General features: G+C 35.8%; 1 protein-coding gene across 5 annotated transcripts in view; it reads right to left on the bottom strand.

The window, feature by feature from the left end:
* The window catches only part of STAG2 (stromal antigen 2), a 133,100-nt gene that overhangs the window by 64,789 nt on the left and 40,938 nt on the right, over positions 1-27,373 (bottom strand). For 3 of the 5 annotated variants that reach the window (XM_035008336.1, XM_035008333.1, XM_035008341.1), the window contains exons 2-4: positions 16,845-16,988; positions 13,570-13,648; positions 8,857-9,021 (exon numbers count right to left, since the gene is read on the bottom strand). In XM_035008336.1, coding sequence (XP_034864227.1) covers positions 8,857-9,021; positions 13,570-13,648; positions 16,845-16,888 — 288 coding nt within the window. In that variant the 5' untranslated portion in view covers positions 16,889-16,988. Of the gene's footprint in view, positions 1-8,856; positions 9,022-13,569; positions 13,649-16,844; positions 16,990-27,373 lie in introns of those variants that run through there. The other 2 variants (XM_035008327.1, XM_035008346.1) reach the window with 2 other exon arrangements.

Raw genomic sequence — 27,373 nt, 5'->3', positions numbered from 1 at the left:
TGGCTCAGTTGGTTAAGCGACTGCCTTCGGCTCAGGTCATGATCCTGGAGTCTCGGGATCGAGTCCCGCATCGGGCTCCCTGTTCGGCGAGGAGCCTGCTTCTCCCTCTAACCCTCCCCCCTCTCATGTACTCTCTCTCTCTCATTCTCGCTCTCTCAAATAAATAAATAAATCTTTAAAAAAAAAAAAGTACTGGCTTAAGGACAAAAGTGTACATAAATGGAATAAAAATGCAAATGAAAAATAAACTCTCATATTGATGGTTACTTGATTTTTGACAAGGATGCCAAAAAAATTCAATGAAGAAAGACTAGTCTTTTCAACAAATGGTGCTGGGACAACTGGCTATCTGCATGCAAAAGAATGAAGTTGGGAGGGCGCCTGGGTGGCTCAGTCGGTTAAGCATCTGCCTTCAGCTCAGGAGGTCATGATCCTGGGATCAAGTGGCTTAGGGCTCCCTGCTCAGCAGGGAGTCTCCTTCTCCCTCTCCTTCTGCCCTTCCCCCTGCATGTGCTTGCTCACTCGCTCTCTCTCAAATAAATAAAATCTTAAAAAAAAAAAAAAAAAAAAGAAGTTGGGAGTGCCTGGATGGTTCAGTCGGTTAAATGTCTGACTCCTGATTTCAGCTCAGGTTACGATCACAGGATTGTGAGATCAAGCCCTGCATTGGGCTCCACACTGGGTGTGGAGCCTATTTAAGATTCTCTCTCGCCCTCTCCCTCTGCCCCTCCCTCCCACTTGTTCTCTCTCTCAAATAAAGAAGTCTTGGACCCCATCTCATATCATACACAATACTTAAAATGGATCAAAGACTGAAATATAAGAGCTAAAACTATAAAACACGTAACTAAATCTTCATAACCATATGTTAAGCAATGTATTCTTAGATATTAGACTAAAGGAACAAGACAGCAAAAATGACTTTCACTTAATCATAAAAGTTTTGTGTTTCAAAAGACTTATCAAAGATAAGAAAAGCAACCCACAGAATAAGAGAAAACATTTGCAAATCATGTATCTGATAAGGCATTTGTGCTCAAAATATAGAGGCATATCTTGTTTTACTGCGCTTCACAGATACTGTGTGTGCGTGTGCGTGTGCGTGTGTATTACAAGCCAAAGGTTTGTGGAACCCTGTGTCAAGCAAGTCTGAGCCATTTTTTCAGCAGCAGGTGCTTACTTTGTGTCTGTCACATTTTGATAATTCTCTCAACATTTTAAACTTTTTCATTATTTTTATATTTATTAATGGTAATCTGGGATCAGAGATCTTTGATGTCACTATTGTACTTGTTTTGGGGCACCATGAATCGTGCCCATAAAAGACAGCAAGCTTAATAAATGTTGTGTGTGTTCTGATTCCCCCATCTCTCTCCCTCTCCTCAAACCTCCCTATTCCCTGAGACACAACAATATTAAAATTAGGCCAATTAATAACCCTACAATGACCTCCAAGTGTTTAAGTGAAAGGAAGAGCTGCATATCTCTCACTTTAAATCAAAAGCTAGAAATGATTAAGCTTACTGAGGAAGGCATGTCGAAAGCCAAGATAGGCCAAAAGATAAGCCTCTTGAGGCAAACAGCCAAGTTATAAATGCAAAGGAAAAATTCCTGCATAAAATAAAGAGTTGTTCAGTGAACATATGATGATAATGAAGTGAAACAGCCTTACTGCTGATATGGAGAATGTTTTAGAGGTATGGATAAAAGAATCAAACCGGCCACAACACTGTCTTAAGCCAAAGCCTAATCCAGAGCAAGGCTCCAACTCTCTTCAATTCTTTGAAGGCTGGGAGAGATGATGAAAATGCAGAAGGAAAACTTGAAGCTAGCAGAGATTGGTTCATGAAGTTTAAGGAAATAAGATGTCTCCTTCACATCAAAGTGCAAAGTGAAATAGTAGTACATGCTGATATAGAAGCTGCAGTAAGTTATCCAGAAAACTAGCTAAGATAATTAACCAGGGTGGCTACACAACAATAAATTTCCAATGTAGACAAAATAGGCTTATATTGGAAGTAGATGCCATCTATGACTTTGATAGCTTCTATGACTTTGATAGCTAGAGAGAAGTCAATTCCTGTCTTCAAAGCTTCAAAGAACAGACTGACTCTCTTGTCAGGGACTAATGCAACTGATTACTTTAAATTGAAGCCAGGGCTCATTTACCATTACAAAAATCCTAGGGTCCTTAAGAATTATGCTGAATCTACTCTGCCTATGCTCTACAAATGGAACAACAAAGACTGGATAATAGCCTATCTGTTTACAACATGGTCTACTGAATATTTGAAGCCCACTTTCGAACCCACTACTCAGAATAAAAAGATTCCTCTCAAAATATTCCTGTTATATTGACAATGCACCTGGTCAGTCAAGAGCTCTGATGGAGATGTACAATGACATTCATGTTGTTTTCATGCCTACTAACAAAAAATCCATCCTACAGCCCATGGTTATAGGAGTACTTTCAACTTTAAAGTCTTCTTATTTAAGAAATACATTTTTGCAAGGCTATATATAAATATATAGCTGCCATACATGGTGATTCCTCTGATGGATATGGGCAAAGTCAATTGAAAACCTTCTGTAAATGATTCATCATTCTAGATGTCATTTAGAACATCCGGGATCCATGGTAGGAAGTCAAACTATCAACATTAACAGGACTTTAGAAGTTGATTGTAACCCTCATAGATGACTTTGAGGGCTTCACGACTTTCAGCAGATGTGGTAGAAATTTCACTGCAGATGTGGTAGAAAATAGCAAAAGAGCTACAATTATAAATTGAGCCTTAGGGATGCCTCGGTGGCTCAGTCGGTTAAGCATCTGCCTTCGGCTTGGGTCATGATCCCAGGCTTCTGGGATCGAGCCCCACGTCAGGTTCTCTTCTGCTTCTCCCTCTCCCTCTCCCTCTGCCTGCAGCACCCCTGATTTGCTCTCTGTCAAATAAATAAATAAAATCTTTCTTAAAAAAAAAAGAAATGGAGCCTAAAGATGTGACTAAATTGCTGAAATCTCATGATAAACTCTTAACAGATGAGGAACTACTACTTATGGGTGATCAAAGAAAGTTATTTCCTGAGGTGGAATCTACTCCAGGTGAAGATGCTGTGAAGACTGTTGAAACGACAACAAAGGATTTAGAATATTACATCAACTTAGATGATAAAATAGCAGCAGGGTTAGAGAAGACTGACTTCAATTTTGAAAGAAGTTCTACTGTGGGTAAAATGCTATCAAACAGTATCACATACTACAAAGAAATTATTTGTGAAAAGAAGTCTATCAATGTGGCAAACTTCACTGTTCTCTTATTTTAAGAAATTGCCATTGCCACCCAAACCTTCAGGAAACACCACCTGGATCGGTCATCAGCCATCCACATTGAGGCAAGAGCCTCTACCAGCAAAAAGATTACAACTCACTGTAAGCTCAGATAATGGTTAGCATTCTTTTAGCAATAAAGCATTTTTTAATTAAGGTATATATATAGTTTAGACATAATGCTGTTGCACACTTAACAGACTATAGTGTAAACGTGACTTTTATAGGCACTGGGATACCAAAAAACTTGATCTGACTTGCTTTATTGTGGTATTTGCTTTACTGCAGTGGTCTAGAACCCAACCCACAAATACCCCTGAGGTATGCCTATATAAAGAACTCTTGCAATTCAATAATTTTTAAAAGACAAATAATCTAATTAAAAATATAGACAAAGATTCTGAATACAGCTCTATATAGAAGACATACAAATGGCCATTATCTCATCAAAAGATACTCAATGTAACTGGCCACCAAGGAAATGGAAATCAAAAGATAGCACTCGAGAGGACTGGCTTGGCTCAGTCGCTTAAGCATCTACCTTCAGCTCAGGTCATGATCCTGTGATCCTAGGATTGAGCCCCACACTGGGCACCCTGCTCAGTGGGGAGCCTGCTTCTCCCTCCCCCTCTGCTGCTCCCCCTTGCTTGTGCTCTCTCCCTCTCTCTCAAGTAAATAAATAAAATCTTTTTTAAAAAAAGGTTAAACAGCTACCATATGATCCTGCAACTCAACTCCTAGGTATATAATACCCAGGAGAAATGCTCAAAAAAAACTTGTACGAGAATACTTGTAACAGCATTATTCACAATAGCCAAAAAGTACAAACAAACCAAATGTGCATCAAAAGATGAATGAATAAACAAAATGGAGTATTATTTGGCAATGTCCAGAACAGGCAAATTTATAAAAAGTACATTAGTGGTAGCCTAGACCTGGGACAGGTGAAGAAAAAGTGACTGCTAACAGGCACAAAATTTCCTTCTGGGGTATTGAAAAATATTTTAAAATTAGACTGTGGTGATGGCTACACAACTCTATGAATATACTAAACACCACTGAATTTACAGTTTAAAAGGGTGAATTCTGTGGTATATGAAGTATGTTTCAACATAGTGTTTTTTTTAAATAGGACAAAGCTAAAAAAATAAAATAAAAAGCAGCACGTTATTCTTTGGGGGATAGAAGAAGAAACCAAAGAGCAGATGAAAACTATTTTTAAATAAACCAAGTTTTAAAACTTAGGATGAGGGGCGCCTGGGTGGCTCAGTCGTTAAGCCTTCGGCTCAGGTCATGGTCCCAGGGTCCTGGGATCGAGCCCCGCATCGGGCTCCCTGCTCCGCGGGAGGCCTGCTTCTCCCTCTCCCACTCCCCCTGCTTGTGTTTCCTCTCTCACTGTGTCTCTCTCTGTCAAATAAATAAATAAAATCTTTAAAAAAAAAAAAAACTTAGGATGATAGGGGTGCCTGGGTAGCTCAAGTTGGTTGAGCATCCCGCTCTTGATTTCAGTTCAGGTCATGATCTCCGGTCCTGAGATGGAGCCCTGAGTTGGGCTCCACACTCAGTGGGGAGTCTGCTTAAGATTCTTTTCCTCTGCCTCTCCCGTTGTTGCACACACATGTGCTCTTTCTCTAATAAATAAATAAATAAATCTTTTTAAAGTAAATGTCAGGAAGCGGGTGCCTGGGTGGCTCAGATGGTTAAGCGTCTGCCTTCGGCTCAGGTCATGGTCCCGGAGTCCTGGGATCGAGTCCCGCATCGGGCTCCCCGCTCTGCGGGAAGTCTGCTTCTCCCTCTGCCTCTCTCTCTCTCTCTCATGAATAAATAAATAAAATCTTTAAAAAAAAAAAATGTCAGGAAGGAAAAATGTTTAACATATATATACAAATAAATACAAAACCTGGGTATAAACTAAATGAATAACATATATGCAATTTGATGTACAGAAAAGGTAGTGTCATTACAAATTAAAGAAAATAAAAAGGAAATATTATCTAAGAATTACCTGGCTCGAAGAGATTGACTGGAGATCTTCTAAAATTTTACCTAATTTCTAGATTTCAGTCCTTTTCTATATTTTACAACAGCTTATGTATGTAAACTTAAATCAATTTATAAAAGAAACATGTTTAAGATTATTCCCAAATATGATATAGGTAATAAATATCAGTTTTAAAACATGGCCCAAAATGTTTGACATTGCTCTTCAATAAGAAGTGGGGTCTATTCCTTTATCTAGGACTGAAGGTAGTAAAATGCTTCCGAGATTAACTCATTAAACACCATTCAACTTCTGCACTGGGTTCTTGCAGCACTAGAGAACTAGACACTCCTGCTCAGGACACTCTCCAAACCCAGAAGCCATACTGTAAGAAACCCAAGCCACATGAAAGAACCATTTGTAGGTACTCCAGGTAACAGTTCCAGCTGTGCCCAGCCTTCAAGTCACTCCAGACTAGGCACCAAACATGAATAAAGAAGCCTCCATGGAAGTATAGTCCTTCACTGTTTATGTAACCTCTGAGCATTAAAGCTGTCTCAGGTAAGGCCCCAACCATGACGAATGGGAGCACAGACAATTTCATCCCTATTTAGTTCTGTCTGAATTCTAGACCAAGAGAATCATTAAGCCTAGTAAAATGATTGTTCCTTTACATCACTAACCTTGGAGTGATTTGTTATACAGCAACAGATAACTGGAAGAAGGGCTATTTCATCAATAAAGATACAAAAATATTTAATGAAATCTTACCAAAAAAGATCACCATATCACATTAAAAACTTATTCAGAAAGATCAAATAGAATTTGTACTAGGAATACAAGGCTGCTGGAATAAAAATAATACAAGCTAACACGTTAAAATATTTTAAAATTTTAATCATCAAATAGTAAGCTAAGAATTTATCCAATAAAATTGAACATGTATTATCTAATAGAACTAGGGGCATATACACATATGATCCCTCCTTTATTTTTCTTTTAAAGACTGATTTTTTTAAAGATTTTATTTATTTATTTGTCAGAGAGGGAGAGCATACAAGCAGGGGGAGTGGCAGGGAGTGGAAGAAGCAGACTCCCCGCTGAGCAGGGAGCCTCATGCAGGACTCGATCCCAGGACCCTGGAATCATGACCTGAGCCAAAGGCAGACGCTTAACCAACTGAGCCACCCAGGCGTCCCAGATCCCTCCTTTCTTAATATATAATAACTTTTTTTTTTTTTTTTAGATTTTATTTATTTATTTGACAGAGAGAGAGAGATAGCGAGAGCAGGAACACAAGCAGGGGGAGTGGGAGAGGGAGAAGCAAGCTTCCCGCCAAGCAGGGAGCCCAATGTGGGACTCGATCCCAGGACCCTGGGATCATGACCTGAGCCGAAGGCAGACGCTTAACGACTGAGCCACCCAGGCACCCTATAATAACTATTTTAAAACCAACAGCCAGTCTTATACTTATTCTCACCTATAATTACTGAAATAGGTATATCCTGGGATACAAAAAAATGAATAATACACAGTCCCTGATCAAGAAATTAATGATCTAGAAGCAAATTCAGACACATGCATACCAATAATACAATATATTAAGTGCTATAATGGAAAGAGTAAGAAATATATTCAAGGGGAGAAAGAGAGCCCAAGAATGCTTCTCAAAAGAGTGACATGTGATTTAAGTCAATCTTATGTGATATGGAAAGAAGGAAAGAAGACTATTCCAGGCAAAGGGAAAAACAAAAAGAAAGGTGAGGGGGTGGAGGGTGGGGCTGAGGCAGAGTACATACTGTGGCGGGGAATAGGAAGTACACCATAAAAAAAATCTGGGCTGGAACTTTTAGATAAGGAAGAACTGTTGGAAGCTTGTAAACAGGAGACTTCCTTGATCAAATTTCTTATTACCAAGATAACGCAAGTGGGAGTATACAAAACAAACTGGAGGTAGAGAGTCCATTCAGGGAAATCAATGGAGAGATACTGTGGACATTCCACTTTTAAGGGTGAAAGCACATTTAGAAATAGAAAAACAAATAACATAGAGGTACAATCTTAATATATGACAAACCATAATCAACATAAAAATAAGGAAAATGTTCATTCTTTAAACACTGAGATACCATTAACAAAAAAAATAAATACAAAGCTAAACCCTAACAGTTTCTATTAAAAATTTTTGATGAGCCAAAAAGTTAAACAAAAACCCTATAGACTAGACAAAAACAGAACAGCCTAATTAGCTGTAGATATAAGTTGAGATTTCTGATGTTAACAAAAATGAAAGATATCAAAAAAAGATTAATGCATTTAACAGCTTAGAGTAAATATTATAGAGAAAAAGTATAACATAAAAATAATGAAATGGTATATATAACATAACTGAAAGAATTTATTCCTTTGATAAAGCTAACCCAAAATGGGAACCAGAGAACCAGAGAGAAGGGGATAACTTGTTAAATTAGGGAATGACTAAAGAAACCATAGCACCATAATATAATAAGACATTATTTTTAAAAATATATCAAATGTATATATGAAATAATTTAAAACATTAAAGAAATAAAATCCACACCCTCATCACAACTATATAAAAAGCAAACCATGTATGAATAAATGAAGGCAAATTCAAATTTTAAAAGTCATGTTCCTCTGTACAACTGGTAATAGCTCAAAACAACCAACAATTTTTATTTTACATGTAAAAATGCGGTTTTATCAGTCCCAACTGATACTTAAAATTTATTTACAAAGTCATACATATTCAGATAAGTCCATATTTACAAATAAGATTTGCATTTGTTACTCTTAAATAACAGAAAACTTAAATAAGGCTAGTTCTCCATAAACCACCCATGTGTACCCTTTTTGATTAAAATTAATTCTCTGGAAACTATTCCCCACAGCTTTTATAAATTAAAAAATAACTTTATTAAGCATGCATATTCTTTTGAGTATAGTGTTTATTCAATTTTTTTTAAAACCGTATGGGTTTAGTCTCCACTGTAAAGCCTAAATGCTTCTATTGTCATAAAATTTTGCAGAAGAAATAAAATTAGGATGATGTGACATGGATATGACTCTCACTTTTCACTCTTCTGCTAAGAAACAGCACAAGTAATAAACTTTGTAATAGACAACAGTGATCAACATAATTCAATTCACTAAAGTGGATAGTGATTATATTAGGTCACTCAACCAAGAATTCTATATGGGCAAAGGACTTCATATTTTAATGGCAGCCATATAAATTCAGGGGAAATTGAAACCTCATAGTTTACATCAGCATATTTTTTGAGCAAATAACTTTTTATTATATGCCATTAAAAGAAAATAATGCAGTAGAAAATGGCTCAAAACACAGTTTAAAGGTCTTAGGTCTGAATAGACAGATCCCTAGTTTTCTGAACTTTGTTGCTTTTTTTCTAATAAGCAGTGTTAGATTTTTTTTTTAAATGCAATTAGAAAACTCAGGGATTTTATATAACTCACTGAAGTTTAAAATGTACAAATAAACTGGGAAGAACACAATAAACATTACCTGCATAGCACTCTTCCCCATTTTAACAACTTCAAACAACATCATGTTTTCCACTCCATTCTGTTGGTGATGACCATTCATTCGGTTTGGACCAGAAGGAGGTTTTCCTCCACCATTTCCACCTTTGCCCTTTTCTCCTGGGCCCTTTTTGCCTTTTTTACAAGTCTGCATAAAAATACAAGTTAATTAAGTTATTATCATTATCCTTGAAAATTCAAAATAAAACTACAGCAGAAGCAGTTAAAAGGGTACATAATTATAACATGCCTAAACCTGACCTAAAGAGGCATACCATACACATGTCATGATAAAATGATATGGTTGAGACAGCTTCTTTGTGGCATCAATTTTTTCACTTATAGTATCAGACACCTCACGTGACACTGTAGTAAGGAGCACAGCCTCTGCAGACTGACAGACTGCATGGGTCCAAATTTTTATTAGCTGAGTGATGTTGAGCAAGTTACTTAACCATACTGTGCTTCAGAGTTTCTAATTTGTAAAGTGAGTATAAAACTGTGCCTACTTCATAGGGTTGCTGCTTTAAGGTGCAGACTGCAGTGGGCAGCAAGAATAACAAAACACTTTATCAAATAAGTAACTCGTACTTAGTTCACATTTTTAAATTTTATCTGTTAGTCTTATAAATTATTGCAGTGCACTGACAAAGGAATTCTAAAAAGTATGAATAGGTATATCAACCTCATTCTTATTCTGGATAAATGAAGGAGAATTCAAATGTAAAAAATCATGTTCCTCTGTACAACTAGTGATAACATTTATTATGAAAATTCAGTTAATGAACACTATGGAAATGAAGCCCCTTTATAAGGAAGTTGTCAATACTGGGGAGTGGGGACTTCATAAATCAGTGAAAAGGTTGCCTACATGCTTCAGTTATAAAATACTTCCCACAGCCTTTTAACTTGTTATAGAAAAGCAAGTCATTCCCTAACTCAAGAGTCCTCATTTCTAAAATGTCAGAGTTGTATTAAATCTTTACAGATTAGAATAGATGATTTCTAGGTCTCTTTTCAACCTACACATTTCTATGATCTAGAGCAAGGATCGGCAAACTTTCTGTAAAATACCAGACAGTAAATATTTTAGGCTTTGCGGGCCACCACATTCCATTTCTGTCATATATTCTTTGCTTATTTTTACAACGCTTTAAAAATATAAAAACCATTCTTAGCTCATGGGCAGTATAAAAACAGGCCATAGTTTGCAGACCCCTGGTCTACCGCCAGGTCTACAAACATATTTCTACTGACAGCCTGTGTGTTTCTATACTTTGTTCGACAGACGGTCCTTCCTCCTTCCTCAAGAGTCCAAAACGACCCTACTCTTAACAACTACTTCAAACTCCTTCCTAACAACTGAAATATATTACCTGTTAATTTACATTATTTTGTTAATGAGATTCAGTCTTTGTGAATTTGTCATTAATTCTTAATTGCAGAATAAAAGGTTATTGTCCCCAGTAAAAGGAATTTCAGAGATAAGGGTGAAAGAAAAGATCAACTACAGAGAGTACACTAGGACAGTATAAAATGTTAATGTTAATTAAATGGAATTATATATTTGCAATTTATCTATCATATGCTTCAATATTCCCTGTTGGTATGCAAAACTAATTAGTACAATTAAAATGGCTCAATGCATATGCTATGCTAGAAAAAAAACAACGTGGAAGGAACAATACAGGAAGTACAAGAAGTAAACATGCTAACCTGGGCACAATCTTGTAGATTAAGAACATCTCTAAAGACTATGGGTGGAGGGCGCCTGGGTGGCTCAGTTGGTTAAGCCTCTGCCTTCAGCTTATGTCATGATTCCAGAGTCCTGGGACGGAGCCCCACATCAGGCTCCCTGCTCAGCGGGGAGTCTGCTTCTTCCGCTTCCTCTGCCCCTAACCCTGCTTCTGCTCTCACCACCTTTTAACAGATGTGGGCTCAAATCCTTTAACCACTGCATTTCTCTGGACCAGTTTCCTATCTATAAAATCAGTAAGTTTTCTAATTCACAGAGTGGTTCAAATATTAAATTAGAGAACATATTTTTAGCACAATGCTTGGAATATACATAGTATAGTGTCAAAGCGTAGTTACCATTATTATTATAATAAATCATTAATCTGAGCCCTAATACCTCATTCATAGCAGTGACTATACAAAGTTAAAGTGTGGCACAAAAACTTTGGGGAGTCCTCTATTCAGATGCCACTGTGAGTCTTGTCCCAACCTGTAGATTAAATCAAAGTCAAAAGTATATTTTCAGTTTTGCAAGATGGTTGCAGAACAAGAAAAATTGGTTTTCAAATGAATAACCATATACTACCCACTAGAATTTGGCTGTCTTTGGACAGTCATGAGTTAACATTTTATTCATTCACTTTTTCTGTCTCAAAATTTCTACGTTTTAAGAGACTAAAAAAAGATATGAAATTATGAAACATGGATTATGTGAACTCTAAAAATATATGCCAAGGATTAGTTAAATAAATTATATTCCATACACAAAATGGGATGCTCTGACACCATTAGAAATGATAGGAAAAATTCACTGATAGGAAAGCTGCTTACAACATACTATTAAGTTTTAAAAGCAAATTAAACAGTTTGCATAGTATGAATCCATTTAAGTAAGATTCTATGTGCATGTTTATAGACAGGTATATGTACAAAAGAATGCTCATCAAAATGTTTAAAGAATATCTTACCTCTGCTGTGTGATAGGTTTACAGGGAAATCTACTTTGTTCACTGTACATTTCTGTATTATAAACTGCTTTTTCTTTTTTTTAAGACTTTATTTGTCAGAGAGAGAGAGCACAAAAAGGGGGAATGGGAGAGGGAGAAGCAGGCTCCCCGCTGAGCAAGGAGCTCAATCCCAGGACCCTGGGATCATGACCTGAGCCAAAGGCAGATGCTTAACTGACTGAGCTACCCAGGCGTCACTATTATAGACTTTTTAAAAGTAAATGTGTCAGGGTGCCTGGGTGGCTCAGTCGGTTAAGCACCTGACTCTTGATTTCAGCTTAGGTCATGACCTCAGAGCCATGAGATCAAGCCCCGCATGGGGCTCCATGCTCAGAGTGGAGTCTGCTTGAGATTCTTTCTCTCCCTCTCTCTCTGCCCTTAGCCCTGCTCATGCTCTCTCTCTAAATAAAATCTTTTAAAAAAAAATTTTACATAAATAAATGAATAGATAAAAAAATAAAAGTAAATGTGTTGTAAGAAAATATAAATCCAAAATTCATTTGGGAAGGAAAATGGTGAACAAAAACAAGTCATCTTTTGCACACTGTATTTACACACATGCACAGAGTCAAATGTACTTTCCAAAACATCAAAATAATTTAACAATTCACCAAGTAATCCAGAGTCCTCAGGCCATGCATTCATATTCTAAATATGCATTCTACTGACTCAGAACCTCACTTTGTTAGTTTTTTTTTTTTTTTAAGTTTTATTTATTTAAGTAATTCCTAGTGGGGCTTGAACTCATGACCTGGAGATCAGGAGTCGAGTGCTCTTCCAACTGAGCTGGCCAGGCGCCCCTCACTTTGTTAGTTTTTATCCTTGACATTACTTATAAAGAGTAAAACTCTTGTCAACTGTAACCTATTTGACTTAAACTGGTCATAGGTTACATTTTTTGGATGCTTTAGAATAAGAAATTTTATTTTTGTTTGCTTTGCTTTATGTTTGACTACTCATGCGTAAATAAAGCCAAAAGAATATCACATTGTGCTTAGCATACTGTGCTTTACAAAATAAACTATTAGAAACAAGTGTTGGTGAGGATATGGAGAAAAGGAACCCTCATGCACTGTTAGTGGGAATGTAAACTGGTGCAGCCACTGTGGAAAACAGTACAGAGGTTCCTCAAAACATTAAAAATAAACTACCCTATGATCCAGTAATCACAGTACTGGGTATTTACCCAAAGAATACAAAACCGCTAATTTGAAAGGATATATGCACCCCTATGTTTACTGCAGCATTATTTACAATAGCCAAATTATGGAAGCAGTGCAAATGTCCATCAACAGATGAATGGATAAAGAAGACGTGGTGTCTATATATACAATGGAAAATTATTTAGCCATAAAAAAAAAGAATGACTTGCCATGTGCAAAAACATAGATGGAGCTAGAGAGTAAGTCAGAGAAAGACAAATATGATTTCACTCATATGTGGAATTTAAGAAACAAAGAAAAAAGAGAGAGCGAGACAAACCAAGAAACAGACTCTTAGAGAACAAACTGATGGTTACCAGAGGGAGGTGGGTGGGGGCGATGGGTGAAATAGGTGATGGGGATTAAAGAGTATACTTATCATAACAAACACTGAGTATGTATAGAATTGTTGAATCAATATATTGTACACCTAAAACTAATATTACACTGTATGTTAACTATACTGGAATTAAAATTAACTTAATAAAATTTTTTTTAAAAAGAGTGCTGTATTATTAATTTCAACTTTACAGTAGTGGAAAATAGCTAATCAAAAGATATTTGACCTAGAAGCCAAAGAAACCATATGCATTCAGAAGGTTTACCATACCAATCGGGGTTGGGGGGGGAGCACTTTTAAAAGACAACATCTGAAACATAACTAAAACAGCTATATTTTATATGTACATATGCATATATGTATACAAATGACCTTAAGAACCAAAATAAAGTTATATATTCTGTACATACTTTTCCTTTGCCTTGTTTTTGGTTTTTTCCTTCAATGTCTTCAAAATCTGTGTCAGAAGAAAAATGTGTTTCTGACTCCCTGTGACAAAAGATAAGCAATTATTTAAAACTTTCCTTAGAAATATAGGTGGAGTTTCTAATTTTTGCCATATTTTCTAAAAGAAAGGCTTGGTTAACTCTTTACAAAACTCCTTATTAGCATTAGATATAATTAAAATGCTTCCCCAAAACATCATACCATAGCATATTACCAAACATAAAATTACATAACAAACTACAAAACAATGATCTAAAACAAACAAAAAAAAACTAAACATTTTTTATTTTCTTAATTTTTAACCAAGACATAAAAAATTATAATACCTGTGGCTCTCAAAATTTTAACCCTAGGAACTGTGCTGTTCTATTGTAATGGCTGGTTTCATTTTCTGATTCAAGACCATGGAATTCAGAGAAGACTGCATTTTAACACTAGGAACTGGATGACCTTTACTAGGGAATTTCAGTAATATTAAGAATCCTCTGACCACTGCTCTCTCACTCAAAAAAAATATTTGTAATTCTAACTACACAAAACATGTACTTCTGCAAGGATATGTATAAAACATTTTTACAAACTAAACCATTTGAAATACAAGAGGGAAATGCTAATTGATCAAAATCCTTTATGAAGTAAAGAGGTGGTACACTACAGTCAGGAGAACTGTTTCTAGTACTAAGAAACTGTGATCTTAGACAAGTGACAACCTCTCAATCTTTTCATCTATAACAATGTATATGCAAGAAAGAATGAAATCTCTAAGTCTCTTCAATCTCTTCTAATATGTAAATCTATAATTCTAAGAAGTTGTCCCTTATTTTGCAGTAGGGGGGGTGTTTTATATAATCTGGATTTTCTCACACGTAAGGAAGAAGACTAATTTAAATACACATGTGTAATGCTTCCTATATATGCAAACATGGTCAATCTACCTAAATAGTGGTAACATAGCCTCATTTAAATGCTGAAGGCAAGGCATACTTGAAATTTGGGTCATAATGGATTTTAGAATTGAGCCACACCCATAAAAGACAAAAGTTTTACCACTTCAAATATGTAATCCTAGTGCCAGTTTTGCTTAAAACAAATGGAATCAAAATGCAAAGCTATTCTTTCTAAAGCTAGTCTTCTCTAAGTAGATTTCTTCTATTTCCATTTTTATTGCTAAAATAACCAGCTGTCCAGAGGCTATGAGGTAGAAATACTTTATATACCTATAGTAATAGTTAAGGTGCTAGCAAGGAAAAAAATTACTATTTATAGCACTTACCTACAATGTAATTCAAACAATGTATTGAAGATAGTGGCAATCCTAACTATGTCCTATAATGTTGTGAGGAAAGGGCCTATAAGAAGTACCATTTCCCAAGAGTTAATGCACCAAAACCTGAATGACTACTGTAATATTAACCCTGAAACTTATGCCTGTTACATCTTAAGAAGATTGTGGTCATCAATATTCTATACAGCCTTGCAAAAAAAAAAAAAAGAAAGAAAATGTTTTTAAGTATCTTGCTGTATATAAGTAATACTTCTTTCTTCCCAAGACATTTGTGGGACAGCAGCTCTCTTAGATCCGTAACTGCTATTAAAGCCTGCAAACAATCACTAGTCTTCACAATATTCCAATGGCCACAGAGTAATCACAGGCTCAATTACACTCTTAATCCGCATCTCCAGGCTATCCCAACTAAAAGAATGAGCCACTAGCGGTTTGATTACTAACTGGAAAACCTTATGAAGAAAGCTAAAGTGAGTAATCAGGATAGGAGTCTAAAATAACCCCAACCAGAGAAGAAATATTCTTGAAAGTCTGTCTTTCTCCAATGTTTTCCTCTGCTTTTTACATCAAAAGAACACCACCACCTATCCCAGGTAAAATAACCTATGCTAGTATGTTTATGGAGCATACTAGGTTAACCTTTTAGTGGCTTGAAATTTCATGAGTCACCTATCATATGACTGACTCTTCCCCTCCTTTCTCTTTACCCTGCCGTCCATCTCACATACCCAACCAAATACTGTCTATTCTACCTCCACCACATCAATTCCCTCTTATCCATTATCCTATTTCAGGCCTTAATTACTTGAGATATTCTAATAGTCAGTAGTCTAGTTTATAATACAAACATTCTTAATTGTCTCCAATCTTAATTAATGTATTTAAGAAATTTCATAATTTTATAATACTCCAACCAAAAATTATTTTTTCCACAGACTATCCTGTATCCTCCCTCTAACAAAAACAAGAAATTTCCCTCAAGAATCTTCAAACAGAGTCCATATACACTGGGATTAAAATCACATTAAAAAGCATACTTCAAAATATTGGCAATATACCAGTAGACCACCTTAGTCTCCACGGAAAATAATAAAATTATTTTAAAAATGAAAATCTATATAAAGCATCAAAAGTAGACACTGGCTACCATTATGTACAAAGGTATCTATCTGAAGTTTTCAAAATTTTTAGCAACCAAATTATTTTCAAATCAAGTGTTATAAAAATTCCAACAGCAATACAGTAATGGTGTATATGTGTATAGTTAAAGGGACCCAAAGGCAGTTTAAAGGTTCCTTTTTCACTGAGGCACCTCATGAAACTGCAGCTTAGTATGAAAACCACTATTACATACAGTAGCTCAAATTCCTTCCCACATCAAATACTAGAGAGTAATTAGAATAAAAGTTGAAAAAGAAGTAGAGGTAGCTTTTAAGACAAGAGTAAAGAAAATACCTATGTCGAAGTCACTTTATAGACCAATAAGCATGTAATTTGTTTTTTAAAAAAAATATATATATATGGATAGCATGTCCAACCCTCCCAGATTTGTTTAAGCCTATTATCAGTGGATTTTATAAAAGAAATCTGGTATTACACCCTAAATACTACTATGTGGTATATATTCCTTACCAATGAGGACACTTAACTTTTTAAAAATTTCACGGCACTCCCTCAGAACAGTTAGTATTGTAAAACTAAATATGGATTCAAAGAACTGCACAGCAAAATAATAAATTATACTGTATCTAAATTAAAAAATAAATTTAAAACATAGTACAAAAACACCATGGAATCACTGTTACAGAAACCAATGAGCACTGATATAAACTGTTTCAAAATATACATACTTATATCTTATATATTAGATCTTCTGCAGAAATAATTTTAACTGAAGTTGATATATTTCCCATTTTGTGGAAAAGGATTTAAAAATTTTCATAATATACTTACTGTAGTAGATTAAAATCAGTTGGTATTTCTGGAGCTGCTATCATTTCTTTATCATCTTCTGGAACACCTCAATGTCAGAAATATATTCATAGATTTACGTGGGTAAAACAATGGTTTGCTTCTTTCTTCTAAGACAAACAATTCCTTTAAGGGAAGGGATGCCGTATTTATTACCAACAAATGAAAAATATTGGGAAGGATATCTATACTCAAAAACTAAATTTCCCAGGGCCTGCTACTGTCCTTTAGTAAATAAGGATTTTTTTTCCCCTTGCATTTAACTGTTTTTCTTTTTTAAGATTTCTTTATTTATTTGAGAGAGAGTAAGCAAGTAGGGGGAGGGGCAGAGGGAAGGTGAGGAAACAGACTCCCCGTTAAGCGGGGAGCCCAATAAGGGGCTCGATCCCAGGACCCTCAGATCATGACCTGAGCAGAAATCAAGAGTCAGACACAGTAGGACGCTTAACCGCATGAGCCACCCAGGCACCCTGACTGCCTTTTTTAGATAATGGATTTGTTATAAACTGCTGCAGTCCCACAACAGTAACAACAGATACAAAGAAAAGCCCTTGTATTATAATTATTTTTAAAATTTGTTATGATTCTCGCTCTTTGGTCTTAGCCACAGAAACAAGATGCTGAAGGGAAATAATCACTGGAAAGTACTGCCGTTAAGACACACACTGTGCCACCACTGCGGCTCTAAGGCCTACCACCTTCAGAAGTCGACCTGTGGCAAATGTGGCTATCCTGCCAAGCCGAAGAGAAAGTACAAGTGAAGTGCCGAGGCTAAAAGACGAAATACCACTGGGACTGGTCCAATGAGGCACCTAATTGTAAACCGTAGATTCAGGCATGGATTCCATGAAGAAACAACACCTAAACTCAAGAGGGCAGCTGCTGCAGCATCCAGCTCATCTTAAGGATTTCAACGATGAGTCAAGTAATAAATCTTCTGATTTTAATTAATAAAAATAAAATAAAGTAAAACTTCGTTATGATTCTCTAGCCTGGCTTAAAAAGACATACGCCCTAAAAAAAAAAAAAAAAAAAAAAGACATATGCCCTAACTAGGAACAGGATGTGACTCTTTTACTGGTCCTAAAATCCTCATGACAAGTTTAAACCATAATACAAGATGCCTGAAAATTCTACAGCTTTTTGCTGATGATGTACAGTACAGTTAAAAGGAGCTAGCTAGGGGTACCTGGCTGGTCATGAGTTCAAGCGCCACGTTGGGCATAAAACCTACTTAAAAAAAAAAAAAAAGCAGGTTCTTCTACACTAGAAGAAACATACAGCCCAAAATCTTACTCATTAATAAATAACCATGATAATACCACACGGTTTGAACAGGGAAGGGGAAAAAAAGGTTAGCTCTCATCTATTCCTTCAAGGAACTTACAATCAATTTAAATACCAATAATGTCATATGGACAACAGATGAATACCATTCATGACCAAAAGAAGTTTAGTTTGGCCATAGGAAGGATATTATTTCTGGTTTTGAAGGTCCAAGATGCAGTTCCTGAGAGAAAGATCTAAAAGCAAATGACAATCTATAACAAAAAAGAGAAAATAGGTGGAGTCTGAAGCTCTTAATCTTGTGTATAACTTTCTTTTATAATTTTCTTATGTTTTCCTTTTATTTCCTTGTGACTCTAGTACTTGATGGCTATCTAAAGAAAAAGCAGGTAAGACTAAATATATGCAATTAATAATAAATGTTAAAATATCACATACTAACTTCTAACCTCTCAATAAAGATATTATACAAGAAACTGATAATTCAATTTTTCCATTAATTTTTAAGATTTTTAAAAGTAATCTCTACACCCAACCTGGCGCTCAAACTCAACCCCCAGATCAAGAGTCACATGCTCTACCAACTGAGCAAGCCAGGCGCCCCATTTTTTCCATTAATATTAAATCTCTAAAAAACATCATAAATGGCTAGTAATATTCAATTAATAGAAATTCAAAACACTGAATTTCTTAGCTCACTCTAATTAAGCTACCATGAACAACAAAATAATGAGGTAATAGGACAAACAAGAACGAATAATCCACAAATCAAGACCTGAATAATCAAGCGTGGTCTATACCACCACTTTGAGGTTTTTTTTCTGAAGAGTACTGATATTATAAAATCTTTATTTAGATATGACTGTTAGAATGGTCTTCTCATTGCATCAAATCATGGTCCCAGGACTGTTCTCTTCTAAAACCACTAATTGTTAATCTGTTAATATTCGTATTATAACTGAAGGAATTATCTAAGTAGCACACAAGAGTTCTGAAGCTTGCCATCACATGTAGGATACACCCTAGACTCCTAAAAATCCCAACTTACTAAAAAAAAAACTATTTCTTAAAAACAGTTTTGTTTTTTATAAGGGAGCTGGAGAAGTATAGAGCTAATAAGTTCTAACCAACATGTCAGGCTATCTAGATGGCAAGTTGGAAATAAAGTGCTTGTTTTGTCTGCCTACCTGCAATGCCCTCTACCCACCCCTCAAGCATTTTATAAAACCAAACTTGCTGCAATCCTTAAATATACAATTTTTTAAAAGTAGTTCATAACTATATTCTCCTAAGGGACATAAAGAATGCATCAGCTCTGAAAAGCAGAGAACACCAAATAAAATAAGTATTACGTGATACACTTTTCACCTTCCTCTAAATAGCACATTTCTAGTGTACAAGTTCTGCCAGGTCAAATTATTTTGTTCAGTATATAGGGCATATTAACATTTATTTGGTAATTAGAAACCAAAGCAAACACAAAAGAAAAATGGAATTTATTAAGATGTGAGTCTCCCAGACGAGGTGTCTGTATTTTAAAAAGAAGTATCACGACAAGGTCTAATAGATGTAGAAAAAATTATTACACTGGCCAACTCCCTATCCCAGTTAAAATATTTGTTTTAAGGAGTTTCTAAGTATTAAAAATCCATTCAACCAATTAGAAATATCTACCATGTACCAAACACAGTGGTGAACAGGAGAGATCCTTGCCCTTATGGAACTACTTGTACCAATAAACATGAAAATGTGTTTCTACAAGAAGGCACTTACCTCTATTGCTACCTAATATTATCAAATATAAATACTAAACTGCTTGTATCTGAGTTTTTACTATTTTAATCATTGTCTAAATAACCAATTTGCCACCAAAACATTTCTTCACAGTTCAGAAGATAAGTTGCTTTGTACTTTAGAGGAGGAGAAGCAATGGGTAAATTAGCATTGGGGTTTTTTTAAGAATGTAAACTTTATATGCAGGAAAGGCTATGAATTTTTTTCCTTTTAAATGTCTACAGCTATATATAAATACAATTTGGTTACCGCAAAGATTTACATTAAAAAACTTATAAACAAGGTCTTTAAATATACTTAATACCATTTGTCCTAAGTTGGAAAACCAAAAACTGTAATAATATGTAATGTTCAAATAAAAGTATGAGTTTAATGATCAAACTCACCACACCATTTCTGGCCTACTATAGGTTACTAATTTTTTAAAAAATATGCTCAAAGATCACAAGGTGGAGCTCTCACCTAGTGTCAAGGAAAAACAGATTTTTTTTTTTTAATCACATGTACCAATTCTCTGCAACTACTATAGAAGAGTTAACATTCCAAAAGCTTTGAAAGATAAATCATAGAAATGAAATTTGCTTTAACTCTCAATCACTATGTTCCTTTTGAGAAAAAATATATCCAAAAACAATTAGCTTTTATTTCTCCTCACTGAAAACTAAGCGAACACATTTGTAGATAGGCTGAATATACTTTAAAACCACTTCCTTAGGCTCAAGTGTACAGTATACTGCCATTAAAGGTTTGTTAAATACATTCATATATAATTATTGAATTAAAAATGGGTGATTATATATTTTTAATTCTATACATTAAATTCAAGTAAACGCTCTCAGCAGCACTGCTTTTGATATAAACAGATCTAAAAGCTAAAACTTGTTCACCATAACTTTTTCAAATTATCTATAATAAATATGTTTATGGCCTGTTACTCAGTTTACCTTACATGTTTAATTCAGTAACAAAAAAGCTTTCTTCTCTCACTTCTGAAAACATGTTGGACACCAATTACTATAACATATAAACACAAACATATAAAAAATTATATAGTTATGATTGCATCTTTAACTTCAAATGACTTGCTAATTCATTAAAATCATCCCCCGAAAAAGTAAAAATACACAAAAAACCTGTTTTTCTATGATAGTGTTTAAAAATCTTAAAGTAATTTTGATTTTTTGGTAATAAAAGAATTAACTGTTTCAAAGTTCTTTTAACTCAATCCCAAGTGGTCTCAAGATAAAAAATAAAAAGCTGCAAACCAGAGAGCCATCACTAACAAGGTCCCTCAGAACCCATATATTATTAAGGAGTGAGGGAAGCACTTAAAGTAGTTAGGTGTGTTATTTCCCTAAAAATGCAGAAATATTCAGCGGCTAACAGCCAGCAAATTTAGCACATACAAGCATGCTAATCTATTATCTTAACACTCCTTTACACTCCTCCCAAAGGATTACATCACATCCTTCTATCTATGAGAATCACATCCAAGAAATATATATGACCTGAAATGCCACCATCACTATAATACAAACACTTGAAAGTAGAACTCCCTAAATGTCCAGCCATATGTTAATTTATGGTACAAAAATGCAATCAATAGAAAACTCCTACAATGAAACTATTTATGATGACTGTAGCAACATGCGTCAAGTTTGATGCATCAAAGCCCTATATTAGGATGCAGTATTATAACAGAAAAGCAGCAGCAAAGGAGAACAGGTAGCATATCAGGGTGGTGACAATGTAGGTGATTTTTACATTTTTAATTTACAATTTTATTGTTCGTATGGAAAAAGTAAATTATAAGGGTGGAAATGTATTTTTTTAATGTCCTCTTTTAAAACCTCAACTACCTGAGGAATTATAAAATCTCTCTGCTGGTAAAACCTGATTTATTCATATTTCAGGTCCATAATCTCATAAAGTATCTACAAAAAACTGAGTGCTATCATAAAATTATCTTTTTTAAAAAAGTAATCTCTACACCCAACATGGGGCTCAAACTCATGACCCCGAGATCAAGAGTCACATGCTCTACCAACCGAGCCACCCAGGAGCCCCCGAAAAACGATCTTTATCATGTTCATCTACTCAAGATTAGCAGGGAACAAAAACTATGAACTCCTGACAAGACCCATAGGCATGCTCCTTTTACTGGCCTATCTACTTAGAAGACAACAGGAAGAAGTCTGTCATTTAGGTTGAGATCATGAAATGTTAAAAGGTAAACATAGTTCCTACAGTAGTACATTTAATCAAAATAGCAAGTTATTATCATTCCTTACATCAAATGATAGGTGGCAACTTTGAGTACATAGTTAAGAAATGAAAAGCTCACCAAAAATACCAAAAAATTGTTATATGTAAAAACATACATTCAAGGGGCGCCTGGGTGGCTCAGTTGTTGAGCGTCTGCCTTTGGCTCAGGTCATGATCCCAGGGTCCTGGGACGGAGCCCCGCATCGGGCTCCCTGCCCCGCGGGAGGCCTGCTTCTCCTTCTCCCACTCCCCCTGCTTGTGTTCCTGCTCTCGCTATCTCTCTCTCTGTCAAATAAATAAATAAAATCTTTAAAAAAACATACATTCAAAAGAAGAAAATCTACTGCCCCTTTAATGATTACTAAGAACTTAAAAAAAGATTTCTCCTTGCTCAAAAAGGTATTTTTCCTCCCTATGTTTATCTCCCCAATTTCTGCTATAAGTCTTCTGAGGAGATGACAAGGTGAAAAGAATGACAAATCAAGCAATGATCATGTATACCCTGACCAGGTAAAAAAAATTTTAACCAAAACATTTTTTAAGCCCCTGGAGGCTTGAACTCACGACCCTGAGATCAACACCTGAGCCAAACAAGATCAAGAGTCGGACGCGCAACTGACTCAGTCACCCAGGCGCCCTTAACCAAAATGTTTCTTGATAGCATACTCGTATCATAGCTACATATGTGTATCATTTGCAAATATATTTTCATTTCCATAAGCCTGGATGGAGTCCTTAAGAATTTCTAATGGTAGTTTGAGTCCCATGTTGGGTATAGGGATTACTTAAAAATAAAAATCTTAAAAATAAATAAAAATAAAAGAGAGATTTGCAAAAAAAAAAAAAAAAAAAAAAGGATTTCTAATGGTAGCACCTGCTCTAGCACAGGAAAAGGTAACCTGGAAATGGTACTGGAATAAATCTGCATACTCAAGAGAATTAATTACCTTGTCTACATTTTCTAACTAACTGACAGGTCAAATATCTGCCCTTACAAACTTAAAAAATAATATACAGAAGGAAGGCAGAAGGCCAAAAGTAAAAAGACTTTCTCAAGTAACTAAATAGACAAATTGAACATAACTAACGCCACAACACTTCTGAAACAATTTCTACTTTCAGGAAGAAGGGAAGGAGCAAGCTGGGGCACAGATATGGCATCACTACACATTGCCAGAAAGGAAAGCCAGACAGAACTGGAAACATCCACCTGTTCCCCTCCTATTTTTAAGTATGTGATAGTAGGTGCTCAGCAATCTTCGTTTCCTTGTCTACCCACATTCCCCCAATACTTTCCAAATAGGACTCCAGTCTTAAACACAATTAGAATAACCTGGCCCAACCTACATACTCAGCTTGCCCCAGATCTCGACCATCAGTTCTGATTTCTGTAGAAAATTTAGCATGCCACTCCTGAACTTGTCAACAAATGAGTACTACCAGTTGTGGTTTGGGGTGGGGAGAAGAGGGAGATAAGAAAAAGGTTCTGGGGCGCCTGGGTGGCTCAGTTGGTTGAGCGACTGCCTTCGGCTCAGGTCATGATCCTGGAGTCCCAGGATCGAGTCCCGCATCGGGCTCCCTGCTCGGCAGGGAGTGTGCTTCTCCCTCTGACCCTCCTCCTTCTCATGCTCTCTGTCTCTCATTCTCTCTGTCTCAAATAAATAAATAAAATCTTTAAAAAAAAAAAAAAGAAAGAAAAAGGTTCTGCCTTAATCCTGCAGACCCACTACTCTTTCACCCTATACTCAGTTGTACCCTGTGCCTGAGTCATCCCAGGATCAATACTCTACTTTGTTCTTGCTATAAATTATCTACCAACCCCATCCCAGGAACTGGATTCCTGCCCCTAAACTCTAAAAACAGTCTCTGTCTCTCCAGTTGCCCTCATCTGAATGCCACAACCTCCTCTCATCTGTCTACCATACTGGCACTGGCTGCTGCTAGACACTGGACATCATATCATACCTGATATACTGGACATGTATCAACTATCCAATTCCAAGTCTGCTGCTTCCCCAGTGTGCCCTAACAAGCTGCAGTTGATTTTCATAAATATCAAAACATATAAATACTAAATAAATATCAAGCTAAATATCAAGAGATAAAATATTTGTTTTATCATATACTATCACCTTAAAATCTTATCTCAGTCTGCCAAGGTCAATAGCTAAATCATGAATAATTTTTAAAAATACTGTCAATGATCACTCTTCATCTCACTTATACCAGAATACCATATTCAGCTTTTTGCAGTTAATTTAAAAAATATATATGCCCCCACTGACATAACTTTCTGTATGTTAAGACATCATGAATAAACAGTGATAATTACAACTGGGTGTAGCGGCTATCAACATTTCAGAGGTGAGACCCAATTAGCTGGTATAAATGAATATACAGATCTGAAAATCAAATATACAACCATGAGCTAAATTCATGTGTGAACACTTGTAAATGGTATACAACATTAATATAAGCACAGTGCATTATTACCATCAAGCCCACTTCACATTGGGCACCGCTGGCTCACTGGCAGACTTTAAGCAATAGCAGATATCAAGACAGATTTCATAGCAAAGTAGGTGAAAACATCTACTGGATTTTCAGCCTCGGTTTCAAGGGAAATCCAAATTTTTATTTCACATATTCTCAGATTACATCAAAATTTCACATTTATTTATTCAAGGTGTACAAAAAGTTATCTAAATGAAATACTGAGTGTTTATTACTAATTCACAGGAAGATGGAGATACAATTGTAATTAAGATAATAACAATAACAACAATAAAACAACTAAGTTAATAACAATAAACAATAAAAGCGAAGTGTAAACAAGCTAAACCACTTTATGGAGGATAATGGGAAATTTTAATATAAAATTTAGAATTGTGGGGCGCCTGGATGGCTCAGCGGTTAAGCGTCTGCCTTAGGCTCAGGTCATGATCCTAGCCTCCTGGGATCGAGCCCCATGTGAGCCCCATGTCCTGTTCCCCGCTCAGTGGGGAGTCTGCTTCTCCCTCTGCCCCTGGCCCTGCTTGTGCTTTCTCACTCTCTCTCTCAAATAAAATCTTTAAAAAATTATTAAAATTTAAAATTGCAGTTACTACTAGTAAGCACAAAATTTCTGTCATTTTAGTATGACCACAACACACAACATACATGCTACATATTTAATATTTTTTGTGCCTTCCATTTCTGTTAGATAACACCCTATTAAAATACCTAGCATTAGCATCCACTTGATACAAACTGCTGAACTTTCTACTAACATGCACAGTATACAATTCACAGGCTTGAATTATATTCATATTGAAGTTTGGAAATCCAATATGCTTTCCCAATGAAGTTTATAAATCAGTATGGATACTTCCCATTTCTTATTTCAGATCTAAGAGGATGGTTCTTCATTTGGTAATTCCACACAAAGACAATGACAGAAGAGTCTTATGTATTGTACTCCATATTTATTTAAATTCTAACCTTTAGCTTTCCTAAAGATTAAAACATGTAAATGACTTTTCATTTTTATTTTTTTAAAGATTTTATTTATTTGTCAGAGAGAGAGAAGGAGAGAGCACAAGCAGGGGGAGTGGCAGGCAGAGGGAGAGGGAGAAGCAGGCTCCCCACCTAGCAAGGAACCCGATGCAGGACTCAATCCCAGGACTCCTGGGATCATGACCTGACTGAAGGCAGATGCTTAACGACCGAGCCACCCAGGTGTCCCGTAAATGACTTTTTAAAAGTTAAATTTAAGCCAGATAGACACTATGAAAAACCTCAGACCAACATCCCTGATGAACACCAATACAGAAATCCTCCAAAAAATACTAGCAAACCAAATTCAACAGCATATTATTAAGCATTATACACAATGACCAAGTGGGATTTATTTCCAGAATGCAAGGCTGGTGCAATGCACGAAAATCAAGCAATGAACCATATTAAGAGAATGAAGGACAAAAAATTTCATAATCGTCTCAACTGGTGCAGAAAAAGCATTTGATAAAATTCAATACCTTTCCATGATAAAAACACTCAACTAAGTAGGAATAGCAAGAAAGTACTTCAATATAATAAAGGCCACTTATGAAAAGCTCACAGCTAATACTATATTGAATGGTAAAAGACTGAAAACTTTCCCTTTTAAGATCAGAAATAAGGCAAGGAATGCCTGCTCTCACCACTTCTATTCAACATAGTATTAGGAGTCCTACCTAAAACAGTTAAGCAAGAAAAAGAAATAAAAGATATCCAAATTTTAAAGGAAGGAGTAAAATTATCTGTTTGCAGATGATATGACCTTATACAGAGAAGACCCCAAAAATTTCACATTCACACACACACACACACACAACCTATTAGAATAAATTCAGCAAAGTTGCAGGATACACAGTCAACACACAAAAATCAATTCTGCTTCTATACACTAACAATGAACAATCCAAAAGGAAACTAAGAAAATAATTCTATTTACAATAGCACCAAAACAAAAAAATTCTTAGGAATAAACCTAACCAAGGGAGGTGGAAGACTTATATAGTGAAAATTACAAAACATTGCTGGATGAAATTAAAGAAGACACTTGGGGTGCCTGACTGGCTCAGTCAATGGAGCATGCAACTCTTGGTCTCGGGGTTGAGTTTGAGCCCCACACTGGACGTAGAGATTACTTAAAAATAAAATGTTAGAGGGAAAAAAAAGAAATTAAAGAAGACACAAATAAGTCTAAAGATACCCTATGTAAACTGAATGGATTACTGTTATTATTTTTTTTTAAGATTTTATTTATTTATTTGAGAGAGAGAGTGAGAGAGAGAAAGAGCACAAGAGGGGGGAGCGGGAGAAGCAGACTCCCTGCTGAGCAGGGAGCCCGATGTGGGACTCGATCCCGGGACTCCAGGATCATGACCTGAGCCGAAGGCAGTCGCCCAACCAACTGAGCCACCCAGGCGCCCCGATTACTGTTATTATTAAGATGTCCATACTACCCAAAACAATCTACAGATTCAATGCAATCCCTATCAAAATCTCAAGAGCATTTTTTTTGCAGAAACAGAAAAATTCATCATAAAACTCAAGGTACTACAAATAACCCAAACAATCTGGGGGAAAAAAAAGGAAACAAAGTTGGAGGAATCACACTTCCTGATTTCAAAACATATCAC

This window comes from Mirounga leonina, unplaced genomic scaffold (assembly GCF_011800145.1).
Source record: "Mirounga leonina isolate KUSES-001 unplaced genomic scaffold, KU_Mleo_1.0 Mir_101664, whole genome shotgun sequence".
Lineage (NCBI taxonomy): Eukaryota > Metazoa > Chordata > Mammalia > Carnivora > Phocidae > Mirounga > Mirounga leonina.
Note: the sequence above shows the minus strand (reverse complement) of the source record. Positions and strands in the feature narration are given on the sequence as shown.